Genomic DNA, 15,325 nt, shown 5'->3' on the forward strand with positions numbered 1-15,325 from the left:
GAGTGGTTAGGGGTGATCAGGCAGGCAGGCAAGTGAGTGGTTAGGAGCCAGTGGTTCTGGATTGCGAGAGGGCAGTTGGACATCCCCCGAGGGGTCCCGGATTGCCAGAGGGTGCAGGCTGGGCTGAGGGGACCCCCCCCCTTCAGTGCATGAATTTCACGCACCAGGCCTCTAGTCTCAAATAAGGGGGAAAGGCTGCTGCTGGTAAAGGAGGCTTAGTGAGATTTGGAGGGACAACTGGGACATCTCCAAAACCTTGCCTTTAGCCATTTGATCCCAGATAACTACCGTTGTTAGCAGTTCTACTTGGAATGCCCTGGTCTACCAAAGTTCCATTTTGCACTGGTGGTGAGGTCATTACTGCCTTCAGATAGAAACATCAGAGAATTCCAGATTCCCATCTTTAGAGTTTATTTTTTCCTACAATTATATTTGTATCTATCTATGGATTGAGCTTAGAAATAAAACCTATTTTTTTAAATCTTCACCTGAAGATATGTTTTTGTTGCTTTTTTATTGCTTTTAGAGAGAGAGAGAGAGAAAAGGAGGGGGGGGGAGTGAGAGAGAGAGAAGAAGAGAGAGATGGAGAGAGAGAGGGAGAGAGAAACATCCCTGTGAGAGAAGCATCAGTTGCCTCCCTTCGGCACCTGACCAGGGATTGAACCACAATCTGGGTATGTTCCCTGAGAATCAAATCCATGACCTTTCGGTGTATAGGACGATGCTCCAACCAACTGAGCCATATTGGCCAGGGCCAGAACCTCTTTTACATATTTCAAGACTAGGGACCCAGTGCACGAATTCATGTACCTTGAAAGGAACTGTGGGCTGCGAGGCTGTGGTGGGCACAGGGGTGGGTCTCGGCCCATCCTGCCGCAGCCCTTGGTCCCCTCTTTGCCAGCAGCCCTGCTCCCGCTGCTGCCGCTCTGATGCTCTGACCGCGCCATCCCCATTTGTATCTGCTGATGGTGCGGAGCGATTGGGGCTGGTGCCAGCAGCAGGTGCAAGCGGGGCCAGCGTGGTCGGCGGGTGCGAGCAGTGGTGGCTGCTTCAATCGCCCCTGAGGAGCAGGGGGAGGTGGAGAAGCCCTCAGGGGCGATCAGGGCCAGCAAGTACAAGCGGCGGCACCAGCTCTGGCTGCGGGTACGAGTGGGGCTGGCACTGACAGTGGGTGCGAGCGGCAGCTCTGGCGCCGGCAGTGGGTGAGTGCTGGGCGAGATCGTGGCACGCTGGAGCAAAGAATTTTCAGTAACCACCAGAGGCTCACCCCAATGACAGTGACCGATGCCCTGCCTTGGTCTGGCGCCCCTGCTCACATGCTCCACCATCCCGCTACACGCAACGCCCGCCACGTTCCGCGCACGCCCCCTGGTGGTCAGCGCACGTTATAGTGACTGGTTGTTCGGTTCCGGTTGTTTGGCCATTCAGTCTAATTGCATATTAGCCTTTTATTATATAGGATTAACCCTTTTCGGTCCAACGTGGAGGCTGACTCGACAGACCAGGCGCTAGGAGTAGGTCCAACGTTGAGGCTGAGGTCGACACCGCAAACCGGTTCAACATTCAATCCTGTCAATTAATTTGGACCAGACTGTTTGAATTCCAAAAATAAAATGGGACCGCAGAGGGTTAAAGGAGTTAATATTAGAATTAGAACTTAATGAACTTTGGGAGAGGTGGGTGGTAAAAGGGAAGAGTAAGGGAGTCAATATCCTGGAAGTCTATAGGTTCAAAGTCATCTGAAGCACCAAAGTGTTGGCTGATTAGGAAACCTACAACTTTTTAAAAATATATTTTTATTGATTTCAGAGAGGAAGGGAGAGGGAGAGAGAGAGAGAGAGAGAGAGAGAGAAACATCAATGATGAGAGAATCATTGATTGGCTGCCTTCTGCATGCCCCCCACTGAGGATCGAGCCCACAACCGGGGCATGTGCCCTTGACTGGAATTGAACCTGGGACCCTTCAGTCTGCAGGCCAACACTCCATCCACTGAGCCAAACCAGCTAGGGCAGGAAACCTACAATTTTTAGGAGACTTCTACTAATTGTCTACTGAGACACCAATCAGGTAGTTTGCTTAGAAACCCCTTATGAATTTTAAGTTGCCACATGTCAGAGCACAGCCATCTCTGGAGAAACATGGGACTCTCTTTAACACTCCAGATTTTGTGTGGGTATCTTTTGTGGACAAACTTGAACCTCCAAGAACTTACTGGGATGGGGATTCTACATAATGTAGTTCTCAGTTTCTCTTTCGTGCAGAGGAAAGAACACTTTCATAAGTCAAATTTTTTTGTTTGTTTAATATCCGCACTCGATATTTTTTCCATTGATACTTAGAATGGAAGGTAGGGGTGGAGAGAGAGAGAGAAAGAGAGAAAGAGAAAGAGAAAAATTGATGTGAGAAAGAGACACCAATTGGTTGTCTCCCTCACATGCCACAACCATGGCCGGGGATTGAACGTACAACAGAGATACATGCTCTTGGCTGGTAATGGAACCTGCAACCCTTCAGTGCCCAGACTGACGCTCTAATTGGTGAGCCACACTGCCCAGTGCCACACGTCAGTTTTAAAAAGGGCACAATTCATTAGATAAACGAGCGGAGGATATGAATAGAACAAAGAATATGAATAGCCTATATGTGAATAGCTGTTCAGTCTACTTGAGGTTAAAGAAATGCAAAATTAAAATAACTTTCCTATATAACTGGTAAAATTAAATCAATAGTATACATTATTTAGAGAATTTTTGGGGAGGAGGCTATCTTTTTTTTTCTTTTCAAATCTTTAGAAAAGGGCTTTCTTATACTCCAGTGTATAAAGAGAATGAATGTAGACTATCTGAAAATCTACTTCTATACTGTTCATAGTCATGCTTCTAAGGAGTAGTTTATACAGATCTGGGAGAGTATGGAACATTAAAATTTTTAAATTTTAATCCCAAAAGAAGAGTTTCAAAAACCCATGACAAACCATTGTTTATTAGACCAAATCAAATATAGTTAATGATAGGATAGAGTACAAGCATCAAGACAACCTAGTTTGTATTCAGTGAGGATTTCCTGGTTACTAGAAACATAAAGTATAATACAACCTTTTGCTACACACACAGTTTATTAATGGTGGGGTAACAATCAACCAGAGATTCTTTATTTCAAGTTCTGGGTATAATAGTATGGAAATTCCCAACTGAACAAATGTATCAGCTTTTTTTGAGTTCTAATTTCCAGGCTTGTTAGGGTGTTAATATATGCAAAGGTGGGAGTGTGTAATTTTCTTGTGTGTGTTCCTTTACTGATAAAGTATCATTTAAAAATTTGAGCTTCTTTATCCACTCATCTGCTGATGGGCACTTGGGCTGTTTCCAAATGTTAGCTATTGTAAATATTGCTGCTATGAACATAGGGGTTCATATATCCTTTCTGATTGGTGTTTCAGGTTTCTTAGGATATATTCCTAGAAGTGGGATCACTGGGTCAAACGGGAGTTCCATTTTTAATTTTTTGAGGAAACTCCATACTGTTTTCCACAGTGGCTGCACCTGTCTGCATTCCACCAGCAGTGTACTAGGATTCCCTTTTTCCCACATCCTTGCCAGCACTTATCCATTGTTGATTTGTTGATGGTAGCTATTCTGACAGGTGTGAGGTGATACCTCATTGTCATTTTAATTTTTCCCTCTCTGATGATCAGTGACTTGAGCATTTTTTCATATATCTCTTGGCCGCCAGTATGTTCACTTTGGAGAAGTGTCTATTTAGGTCTTTTGCCCATTTTTAAACTGGATTATTTGTCTTTTTGTTAAGTTGTATGAATTCCTTATATATTTTGGAAATTAATCCCTTATCAGATGTATCATTGCCAAATGTGTTCTCCCATACAGTGGAATTCCTTTTCATTTTGTTGATGGTTTCTTTTGCTGTGCAGAAGCTTTATATTTTGATGTAGCCCCATTTGTTTATTTTCTCCTTTGTTTCCTTTGCCCTAGAAAATGTATCTGTAAAGATATTGCTACGAGAGATGCCTGAGATTTTGCTGCCTATGGTTTCTTCTAGGATTATTATGGTTTCATGACTTACATTTAAGTCTTTAATCCATTTTGAGTTTATTTTTTGTATGGTGTAAGTTGGTGGTCTAGTTTCATTTTTTTGCATGTATCTGCCCAATTTTCACAGCACCATTTATTGAAGAGACTGTTTTTACTCCATTGTATGCTCTTGCTTCCTTTGTCAGATATTGAGCATAATAGCTTGGGTCAGTTTCTGGGTTCTCTGTTCTTTTCCATTGATTTATATGCCTGTTCTGTGCCAGTACTAGGCTGTTTTGTAGTATAACTTGATATTGGTATTGTGATTCCTCCAACTTTGTTCTTCTTTCTTAAGATTGCTGTGTCTATTTGGTTCCATATAAATTTTTGGAGTATTTGTTCTAGGTCTGTGAAATATCCTGTTGGTATTTAATAGGGATTGCATTACATCTATAGATTGAGTTATATGGACACTTTAATGATGTTGATTCTACCAATTCAGGAACACGCTATTTTCTTCCACTTGTTTATAACTTCTTCCATCTCTTTTTTCAACTTCTAATAGTTTTCTGAGTATGTCTTTTACCTCCTTGGTTAAGTTTATTCCTAAGTATTTTAATTTTTTTGTTGCAATAGTAAATGGGATTGTTTTTGTTTTTTTAGTTTCTCTTTCAGAGTTCATTATTGGTATACAGAAATGCCATAGATTTCTGGGAGTTAATTTTGTATCCTGTTACATTGCCGAATTCCTTTATTAAATCTAGTAGTTTTTTGGTGGAGTCTTTAGGGTTTTCTGTGTACAATGTCATGTCATTTGCGAATAATGATAATAACCACTGTTAGATCTGAAGATATGTAACTTTTCTGATGTTAACTAGTTATAGTATTTGGTAATTTGGGATTATATCTGCAAATTTGAAAAAAACACACCCAATACTATATTTAATTTTCAAGTTCTGCCATTGAATCTACCAGAGAAGATTCTTCAAGCCTGGTTGCTGAACTTCAAGAAAAGCTTCAGGAAGAAAAAGCTAAGTTTTTAGAACAACTTGAAGAACAAGAGAAAAGAAAAAATGAAGAAATGCAAAATGTTCGAACATCTTTGATTGCTGAACAGCAGGTATGTTCTCCTGCCCCATTTCATTATTTTAGGTTAAAGAAAGGCAACATAAATTGCAAAATATAATTTCTTTGTGCAGCTAATGGTTTATGATATCTTAGAAGTGATTTTCCTACATTGACCCTGTTAATATTTATTAAATACCTTCTTCATGATGAAAAACATTTTTTTTTACAAGTCATGATGTCACATGGACAGGTGCTTCAAAATGAAACAGTTTTAGATTATAAATTAGGAAATGTGAATTATATTTCTAGTTTTTTTATTTAAATGTTATTTTAAAAAATATATATTTTTATTGATTTCAGAGAGGAAGGGAGAGGGAGAGGGAGAAAGAGATAGAAACATCAATGATGAGAGAGAATCACTGATTGGTTGCCTTCTACACAGCCCCTACTGGGGATTGAGCCCGCAATTCTGGCATGTGCCCTTGACTGGAATCGAACGTGGGGCCCTTTAGTCTGCAGGCCGACACTGTATCCACTGAGCCAAACCAGCTAGGGCTATTTCTAGTTTCTTAACTACCTATGTGATCTTAAGTACATCTCTTAATCTCTTCAAAACTCAGGTAAGTTCTTTTGCAAAATTAAAGTGTTTATACTGAGATGATAATCTTTAAAATTTTATTTTTCTAAATTGCATCAGCAAAATTTATTTTTTTTACTTTTTATAATTCTTTTTTTTTCAAAATACAATTTTATTGATTTTAGAGAGGAAGGGAGAGGGATAGAGAGAAACATCAATGATGAGAATCATTGATCGGCTGCCTCCTGCATGCCCCCCACCGGGGATCGAGCCCGAAACCCAGGCATGTGCCCTTGGCCGGAATCGAACCCAGGACCCTTCAGTCCGCAGGCCGATGCTCTATCCACTGAGCCAAACCGGCTAGAGCTACTTTATTTATTTATTTTTTTATTTTAGCTACTTTTATTATTTATGTTCTAACAACTATAAGATTTCAAAGCCAATTACCATCTAAGGCATTTTCCTTTGGCAAATTTTTATAACAGAGAGTGTTACAGAAGGGCAAAGAAATACCAAGCATGCTTCCTAGAGAAAGGGAGGGACCCCATTTATTAACACTAGTGGACTCCGGGAATAATTTCCAAATCAGAGTGAAGTAACATGCAGAGGCTTCGCTATTTATATCCTTCTGGGGTCATTGTCTTGCAGATATGATTCCACCCCCTTTCATGGGCTTACAGGAAGGCCCCCAGGTGTCAATGCTCTGTCTTGGGGCCAGCGATAACAACCTTCCCCACCCCCCAGGGCAATGCATTGTTCACAGTTTTTATGGCCTGACACGCCTTGCAAGACCAGTTTCCTCCTCATTCCCCCACCCCCCTTGTCCCACAAGCTTCTTTTAGCCTTGTGGAGCAACAACAACGGGATGTTATGGTGAACAGAGGTGACGACCGCTCTTAGCTACTTCCGGCTGGAAAGGGATGATGACGGGATATTATGGTGAACAGAGGTGACGACCGACCGCTCTTAGCTACTTCCGGCTGGAAAGGGATGATGACAAAGGGGTTAGCATCCCGTTTCTTCCTCTCGGAGGGTTTGTAGGTAGTTCTTCTGATTTCAGGAAGGCAGAGGTAAGCACTGGTCTCACACACATAGAATGTTCCTGCAGGGGGCACCAGAGGTAGGTGGTGTTTTCAGCCTTGGGGTAGAGTTGCATAGTTCATCTGGGAAGTGACCTGTTGGATGTTGGCCCTGGGTACTTACAGATTCTGTCGACAGGTTCAGAGGTGTCCAGGTTCAGAGGTGTCCGTCCACTTTCTCCAGATGCCGGCCGGGTCCTGGGCTGAGGTCTGGGAGCGCGTGGAGTTCCCCCAGGTTCAATTCTGCTAAAATCAGCAGCGGGTGCCTTCCTGAGGCCTGTCTCGTGCCCCCGGGCCCCAAACCCTGTCCACTCACCGGAGACTAAACAAAGCCAAAATGCCGTTAGCTTCTCGGTCAGGGAACCATATGTTACAGAAGAGCAAAGAAATACCAAGCACGCTTCCTAGATAAAGGGAGGGACCCCATTTATTAACACTAGTGGACTCCGGGAATAATTTCCAAATCAGAGTCAGGGCTACTTTTTATAATTCCTATTAATGTTAGGCTGTTGGTAGATTACAGTTGATTGTTATTGAACATCGCTGATTCAGTTATTAATATTGATCAATAGTGAGTGGTAAAGCTGGTGAGATAAATGAGGGCCAGACCATTAAGTCTGGCCATAAAGCAGATGTGCAGTGGCCATTGAAGTATACAGAGAAGAGATGGAGATGCGATAAAATCTCTATTGAAATGTTATTGTGCTAACCAAGATTTAGCTAAAGACAAGAAGCTTCCAGAGGCAGGAAGATTACTAAAAGAATAGATAAAATAGCACTTGCTAATTTGTTGATCATTTTCTTTTCCCCAAATTTTGCTTTTCCTCTGACAATAAATATGTGAACAATATTATCTTAATATGGAACCAGGGAAATGCAATAACATTGTATTTACTACAGTATAGCATTTTCATTAAAAAAATAAACATTTGTAAATTGCACTTTTTTCCCCACATATAAACGTAACATGCAAATATTTGAAAGGTTATTTTTTTAGCCCTAGCTTCTATGTGCATGCAGACAATTTTTAAAAAAATAAATTTTATTGATTTTTTTTTTTTTTTTTTTTTTACAGAGAGGAAGGGACAGGGATAGAGAGTAAGAAACATCAGTGAGAGAGAAACATCGATCAGCTGCCTCCTGCACACCCCCTACTGGGGATTGCCTACAACCAAGGTACATGCCCTTGATCGGAATCGAACCTGGGACCCTTCAGTCGGCAGGTCGAAGCTCTATCCACTGAGCCAAACTGGTTAGGGCGGCAATTTATGTACTTAATCATTTTGTCTTCCAGACCAACTTTAACACTGTTTTAACAAGAGAGAAAATGAGAAAAGAAAACATAATTAATGATCTTAGTGATAAGTTGAAAAGTACAATACAGCAGCAAGAGCGAGATAAAGGTTAGTAAAGTTTTGTAATATGATTTTTAATTCTGTTTTAAAATTAGAAATCATTTAAGAATATTCTGTAATGCTTAATTCAACTTGGGGTGCTCTTTAGATTTGATAGAGTCCTTATCTGAAGATCGAGCTCGCTTGCTGGAAGAAAAGAAAAAACTTGAGGAAGAAGTCAGTAAGCTGCGTGGTAGCAGTTTTGTACCTTCACCGTATGTAGCGACAGCCCCAGAACTTTATGGAGCTTGTGCACCTGAACTCCCAGGTGAAACGGAGAAGTCAGCCATCGAAACACAAGATGAAGGAAGAGTGGACTCAGCAATGGAGACAAGCATGATGTCCGTACAGTAAGTACACCTTTTTGAACTGTCTCAAATATTAGGCTTTTAAGCCACTAGTGTAAACTAAAAGTTCTGGAGGTAGGAAATATATTTAGCACTACTGGTTGATAGCTCTTATGTCTAAAAGTTGTGCCATTTTAATTCTTTAAGCTATAAACATGACAAATATTTTAATATGACTGATTGTGTGTCTTATGAATCACTCTGGCATATTTTCATAGACTGCCAGGATGAGTGTTGCTATAGTAGTATTAAGTTGTTATTATTTACAGGAGTGTTTAAACTTTGAGACCCATAACCTAGGAGGAAAAGGCATTACTCTAGTAGTGAATATATTCATTTTGGTGAGGGTGTATTGGGGAAAGGTAGAGGAGTTTTTTGAAAAGTAAAAATGAATGTAGGTTTCTGTTTAGTTCAAAAGAAGGGACTAGAAACTGGTTAACCTTGAGACCTGGAAAGGTATGAGGCTTCAGAATGTATGTGAAAAATAGAACAAATAAGTGTAATTTGAAAACGGAAAGCATGAACATATATAGAGACCATGGCATTAGAAAACATAAATGACAGAAACAAGTCCAAATGTATGTGAAAAAATAAACTAACCTCTCTACAAAACCTGTCTGGGAAAAAAGCATCCAACTGCATTCTATGTACAAAAAAAGCATCTAAAGAAAAATTAATATAGAACATTTGATTTAATGCAATTGAGAAAGATACATAAGGCAAATAATGAAAAAATATATAAGCCACATAAAAGTAACGGTTTAGAAAAGTTAAGAAATTTTATACATAGAGAGGACACCGTTCACAACAAACAATTGTTAATTTATAGGTGCTTTAAAATGTGACTGAATTAAATATGATTAAAACTGAAATGGAACTTTTAGAAAATGTATATTTTTATTTGATTTCAGAGAGGAAGAAATGGGGAGAGAGAGATAGAAACATCAATGATGAGAGAGAACCATTGATCGGCTGCCTCTTGCATGCCCCACACTGGGGATCGAGCCCACAACCCAGGCATATGCTCTGACAGGGAATCGAACTGTTATCTCTTGGTTATCTCTTGGTCAACACTCAACCACTTAGCCACACCAGCAGCGCTAAAATGAGAACTTTTTATTATTATTATTTTTATCCTCACCCAAGGATATTTTTCCACTGATTTTTAGAGAGAGTGGAGGAGAGAGGGAAAGACAGAGAGAAATATCGATGTGAGAGAAACACATCTATTGGTTGCCTCCTGCATAAGTGTTGACCAGGGCCAGGGCAGGGGAGGAGCCTGCAACCAAGGTACGTGCCCTTGGCCGGAATTGAACTCAGGACCCTTCGGTCCACAGGCTGATGCTCTATCCACTGAGCCAAACCAGCTAGGGCGTAAAATGAGAACATTTTATAGACATATTTAGGGTAGAACACTTCTTCCTCTCAGCAAAAAGTAAAACAATAAAGCAATAGAAAAACAGTTATGAAAATTAACTACATATCCTAAATCAGGGGTCCTCAAACTACGGCCCGTGGGCCACATGCAAATACAAATATTGTATTTGTTCCCGTTTTGTTTTTTTACTTCAAAATAAGATATGTGCAGTGTGCATAGGAATCTGTTCATAGTTTTTTTTTAAACTATAGTCCGGCCCTCCAACGGTCTGAGGGACAGTGAACTGGCCCCCTGTTTAAAAAGTTTGAGGACCCCTGTAATAATAAAAGCCTAGGTGGCGTCGCACGATGTCGTCATAAGATGGCCGCCCCCACGTCATCACAAGATGGCTGCCACAAGATGGCCAGCAGGGGAGGGCAGTTGTGGGAGATCAGGCCGGCAGGGGAGGCCAGTTGTGGGCGATCAGGCCTGCAGGGGAGGACAGTTGGGGGTGACGGGGCCAGCAGGGGAGCAGTTAGGGGGCGATCAGGCTGGCAGGCAGAAGCGGTTAGGGGCAACCAGGCAGGCAGGCAGGCGAGTGGTTAGGAGCCAGAAGTCCTGGATTGTGAGAGGGATGTCCGACTGCCCCTGTGGGATCGGTCCTAAACTGGCAGTCGGACATCCCCCAAGGAGTCCCAGATTGGAGAGGGTGCAGGCCAGGCTGAGGGACACCTCCGCGCCCCGTTCCCCCCCCAACCCCCCCATGCACGAATTTCGAGCACCGGGCCTCTAGTCAAATGAATAAAGTCTCAAGTTGTAAATATTAATATTTAAATTTTCCATTTCTCTCATAATTATTGATGTCGAGCGTCTTTTCAAATATCTATTGGCCATGTTTATGTCCTCTTTGGAGATATGTCCATTCAGGTCCTCTGCCCATTTTTAATTTGGATTATTTATTTTTTGGTGTTAAGTCAGCTCACATCTGTCAGAATAGCTCACATTAATGAAACAAGTGCTGGCAAGGATGTGGAGAAAAGTGAACCCTCAGACATTGTTGGTGGGATTACAAATTAGTGCAGCCACTATGGAAAAACAGTATGGAGGTTCCTAAAAGAATTGGTTCAGTGCGGACTGAAAGGTCCCAGGTTTGATTCCGGTCAAGGGCATGTATCTTGGTTGCAGGCTTGTACCCCGGCCCTGGTTGGGGGCGTGCCACCAAATAATGTGTCTAACTCACTTCAATGTCGCTCTCTCTCTGTCTCTCCCCCTCCCTTCCACTCTTTCTAAAATATCAATGGAAAAATATCTTCGGGTGAGGATTAATAAGAAATAAATAATAAAATAAAAGACATTATCCTAGAAAAAAGCATAAACGAATGTTTTGCTTGTAATTTCAAAAGGTTTATAGGTCTAATTACAGGAGCTTTGCTACAAAGAATGTACACCATTGAAATGTACCGTAACTTAAACAGGATGCTTTCTACAATTTAGTTCAGACCCTTAAATTTTAAAGTGCTTTGTAGTAATAGTTAAATTTCTAAAATTCTTTTGAAGAATGTAAAGTCCAGAATTTTTAGACTTAAACTAAAATAATTCATTGTCTCTTAGAGAAAACATCCATATGCTATCTGAAGAAAAACAGAGGATAATGCTGTTAGAACGAGTAAGTAAATTATTTTCTTTAACTGCAATATTTGATATGTTCATTATGTGGATGCAGTTAAATATGTCTTATGCTGAAAACATACCCTGTTTATAAATTAGATCTTTTTAAAAAATATATACTTGATTTCAGAGAGGAAGGGAGAGGGAGAGAAAGACAGAAACATCAATGATGAGAGAGAATCATTGATTGGCTGTCTCCTACACACCCCACACTGGGGATTGAGCCCTCAACTCAGTCATGTGCCCTCCTGGGAATCGAACTGTGACCTCCTGGTTCATAGGTTGATGTTCAACCACTGAGCCATGCCGGCTGGGGCAGATCTTTTTTTAATGGTTATTTTTGTAGTTAATATTTTGAGAAGTGGCTTAACAGTTGGCAATATCATTTCAAGACTCTTATTTGTCATATGTTTCCAGTAAATGAAGTCTATATTAGAGAAAAAGGTTAGTGGTCTCTATAAAATAACTATGTACAATAATAGTTTTATTCAGTAGCTCAGAATTCATTAAAACATAAGTATGCGTAATACTTACCTGGATTGGGCAAAAATAGATTATGTGAATGATGAAGAAAAGTGATGTGTTTTTTTTTATAAAGATTAATTGAAATGAACATTGACAATAAGTAGTTTCCTCCCAATTGTTTTATAGAGCACTTCTCATTCCTTTATTTTCAAGATTTTCAGCAGTTTTTTTTTTTTTCTCTTTACAAGCTTATAAGAACCTAGTAAAAATTGTTCAGCTTTGGTTCTAACCTGCATTCATTGTTGTTCTTGCTGCTATTGAAGGGTTGCATGATCACATATCAGAATCAACTGGGATATATCCAGATACCTCTTCTTAGAACAGACATACTAGCAGAGTCTTTGGGGATAGATCTCAGATATTTACTGCATACTTAAAAAGTTCCACAAGTGATACGATTCTAATGCACATTAAACTTTTTAAAATCGTTGGGTTAGGTAAATATACTAAAAATGTTCTCATTTTTTAATCCAGAAAATAATTAAAACAGTGGGAAAGGGTCAATAAATAAACATTTCCCACTAACTTTTGTACTGGAACTGAAAGTAATCTGAAGTTTAAAAAATTTTGTCAATCATGTTTAGATTTGAGTAAGAACAAGGAAAAACCAAACCACGGGTCTCTTTTATTTCCCCCTGCAGACATTACAATTAAAAGAAGAAGAAAACAAGCGGTTAAATCAAAGACTGGTAAGTTTTTCTCAATTGATCCAAGTCCTCATTTTAATAAATTTATCAAAAACTCAATCTTTTAAAAAAATCTAAATAAAGTTGCATGTGTTCTGAAAATGGATGGTCAAACTTATCTTTACTAGCAGCATTTAGACCATTTGGATGATTATGGTCATCAGTTGCTATATAATTTTAGGCTTTTCTAGTCATTATTGTTGTAGTATTTTCTTTCTCTTTTGTTTTCAAACACTAATTGAGATCCTGCATTATTCAAGATAGTGTTCAGAGGGAAATGGAAGAAATTCTGAGCATCAAAATTAAACTTAATAAACAAAGAGAGATCTGTTCATCTTTTGTTGATTTGTATAACCAGGTTTGGGCCCACTCTGCTTGGGAAGTATACGTGTCAATCTCTTTCCCTGTGAAATTTTTAAGATTAAGTATGTAATTATAAATAAGATGTAATTCTAGCCCTGACTTGTTTGACTCAGTGGATAGAGCATCGGCCTGTGGAATGAAGGGTCCCAGGTTTGATTCCGGTCAAGGGCATATACCTTGGTTGTGGGCACATCCCCAGTGGGGGGTGTGCAGGAGGCAGCTGATTGATGTTTCTCTCTCATCAATGTTTCTAACTCTCTATCCTTTTCCCTTCCTGTCTGTAAAAAAAACAATAAAATATATTTTAAAAAAAGATGTAATTCTATATTGTTTTTAATCCAGCCAAATTGGATTCAGAAAATAATATAAAGTAAAAATGTAGGTAAATTTGTCCACTGAAAGTAATTGTTGAAGGAAAAGAATTATGTTATTATGAACCATATAAACTTGGACTCTTAAAAACTGGGACAGAGACAGTGTGTATAACATTGAACAAAATTTTTGCAATAGGACCTAATAACTATCATGCTTTAATTATGTAAGCTTTATGAACTGTTTATATTTTTTTGTTGTTGTTTTTAGATGTCTCAGAGCATGTCTTCAGTATCCTCAAGGCATTCTGAAAAGATAGCTATTCGAGAGTAAGTATTTTATTTATATTTTGTGGGGATATTTTTCTGTGCAAAAAATTTTACTGAATAATGTTGAATTGTATCGGTGAAAAAATTTTATTAAAAAGCAAGGTTTTTCACGCAGCTGGTGTGGCTCAGTGGTTGAGCATCGAACTATGAACCAGGAGGTCACAGGTTCGATTCTCGGTCAGGGCACACATGCCTGGGTTGTGGGCTTGATCTCCAGTGTGGGACATGCAGGAGGCAGCCGATCAATGGTTCTCTCTCATGATTGATGTTTCTATCTCTCTCTCTCCCTCTCCCTTTCTCTCTGAAATCAATAAAAATATATATTTTTTTAAAGTAAGGTTTTTCTAAATGATTATTTCTTGTAACATTATGATTGAATTAGAAATGTCTCCTATTAGAGCTTTAATTATCTTTTCTCAGTGATTTGAAAGGGTGGTATCTGACTTTACCTGCCAGCTGTATGTCAAATCAAATCAATTTATGGTGTTTCAAAGATTAGAGAGAGATGAACTTTAAAAAAAAGAAAGAAAACACTTCCTCAGAGTGCCCTGTCTACCTTTTTAAAAAAAAATCCTCACCCCGGGTGTGAGGATATTTAGAGAGAGTGGAAGGAGGGGGAAGGGGAGGAGAGAGAGATACACATTAATTGGTTGCCTCCTGTTTGTGCCCCATCCAACTGATCCAGGGATTGCCAGGGATTGAACCTGCAACTGAGGTATATGTCCTTGACTGGGAATTGAACCTGAAGCTCTTTAGTTGGTGGGCCAGCACTCTAAACCATGGTGCCAAACCGTCCAGGGCCTCACCTATCTACCTTTGACAACTCATCTTCTGGTGTTTAGCCAAAGCACTACCTTCACATCATGTTAGGTGGGCAACAGATATTTGCATGGTAAATAACTAATGAATAAAAGACTGTTGTCATTTAAAAGCTTCCTCTGTGATTTTGATGACTTATTAGGTGTAGGACCCACTAAATTAAATTATTTTGACAACTAAGGAATCGGAGAATAACTCTGAATGGCTCTTGATACTTCGAACATTTCTAAAAAAGACTCTGAAGAAACAGTCACCACTTATAGCATGTTGACAAGTGGTACCATTTCTTTGTTTTCTTGCTCCCTTCACCCGAAATTAGTAATTTCCATTGTTTAAACCTAATTAACAACAAGACCCTAACTCAGTTGGCTTTTCCAAGTTGAAGAGCACTGTACTTAGAAATGGAGAATAGTATACAGTGATCTCCTTGCCACTGAGACTATAACTTGCTCCCTCTGAATTTGTGTTTCTTGTAAAATGAAAGGTTAGGAAGATTACCTTCTTCCTATGACTAGATGAACTGTAGTCGGTTTCTCCCCCCGCCCCCCCACCATTTTTGTTCTTTAAACAATAGATAATATTACAATTTTTATTTTTTAAAGCTTTTGGTTTCTGACAGTCGCTGGCATCATCCTTTGGACATCTTATATAAATGACCAGCATTCCAATTAGGTGCTGGGTAGGGTAATATATATATATATCTCCTATATAATAAAGAGCTAATATGCTAATTAGATCGAACAGCCAAACGGCCTTCTGGATGTCCTTCCGG

At 39.6% G+C, this 15,325-nt stretch overlaps 1 protein-coding gene across 6 annotated transcripts in view; it reads left to right on the forward strand.

The window, feature by feature from the left end:
- Nucleotides 1–15,325, forward strand: part of RB1CC1 (RB1-inducible coiled-coil 1) — a 53,702-nt gene that overhangs the window by 31,914 nt on the left and 6,463 nt on the right. For all 6 annotated transcript variants that reach the window (XR_001360418.1, XM_005885175.2, XM_005885176.2 and 3 more), the window contains 6 exons: nt 4,984–5,149; nt 8,048–8,156; nt 8,257–8,497; nt 11,463–11,517; nt 12,686–12,733; nt 13,676–13,734. Coding sequence is in view for 5 of the 6 variants with exons in the window: in XM_005885175.2 (XP_005885237.1) it covers nt 4,984–5,149; nt 8,048–8,156; nt 8,257–8,497; nt 11,463–11,517; nt 12,686–12,733; nt 13,676–13,734 (678 nt within the window). In the remaining variant the exon portion in view is untranslated. The remainder of the gene's footprint in view (nt 1–4,983; nt 5,150–8,047; nt 8,157–8,256; nt 8,498–11,462; nt 11,518–12,685; nt 12,734–13,675; nt 13,735–15,325) is intronic.

Source organism: Myotis brandtii, unplaced genomic scaffold (assembly GCF_000412655.1).
Source record: "Myotis brandtii unplaced genomic scaffold, ASM41265v1 scaffold896, whole genome shotgun sequence".
Lineage (NCBI taxonomy): Eukaryota > Metazoa > Chordata > Mammalia > Chiroptera > Vespertilionidae > Myotis > Myotis brandtii.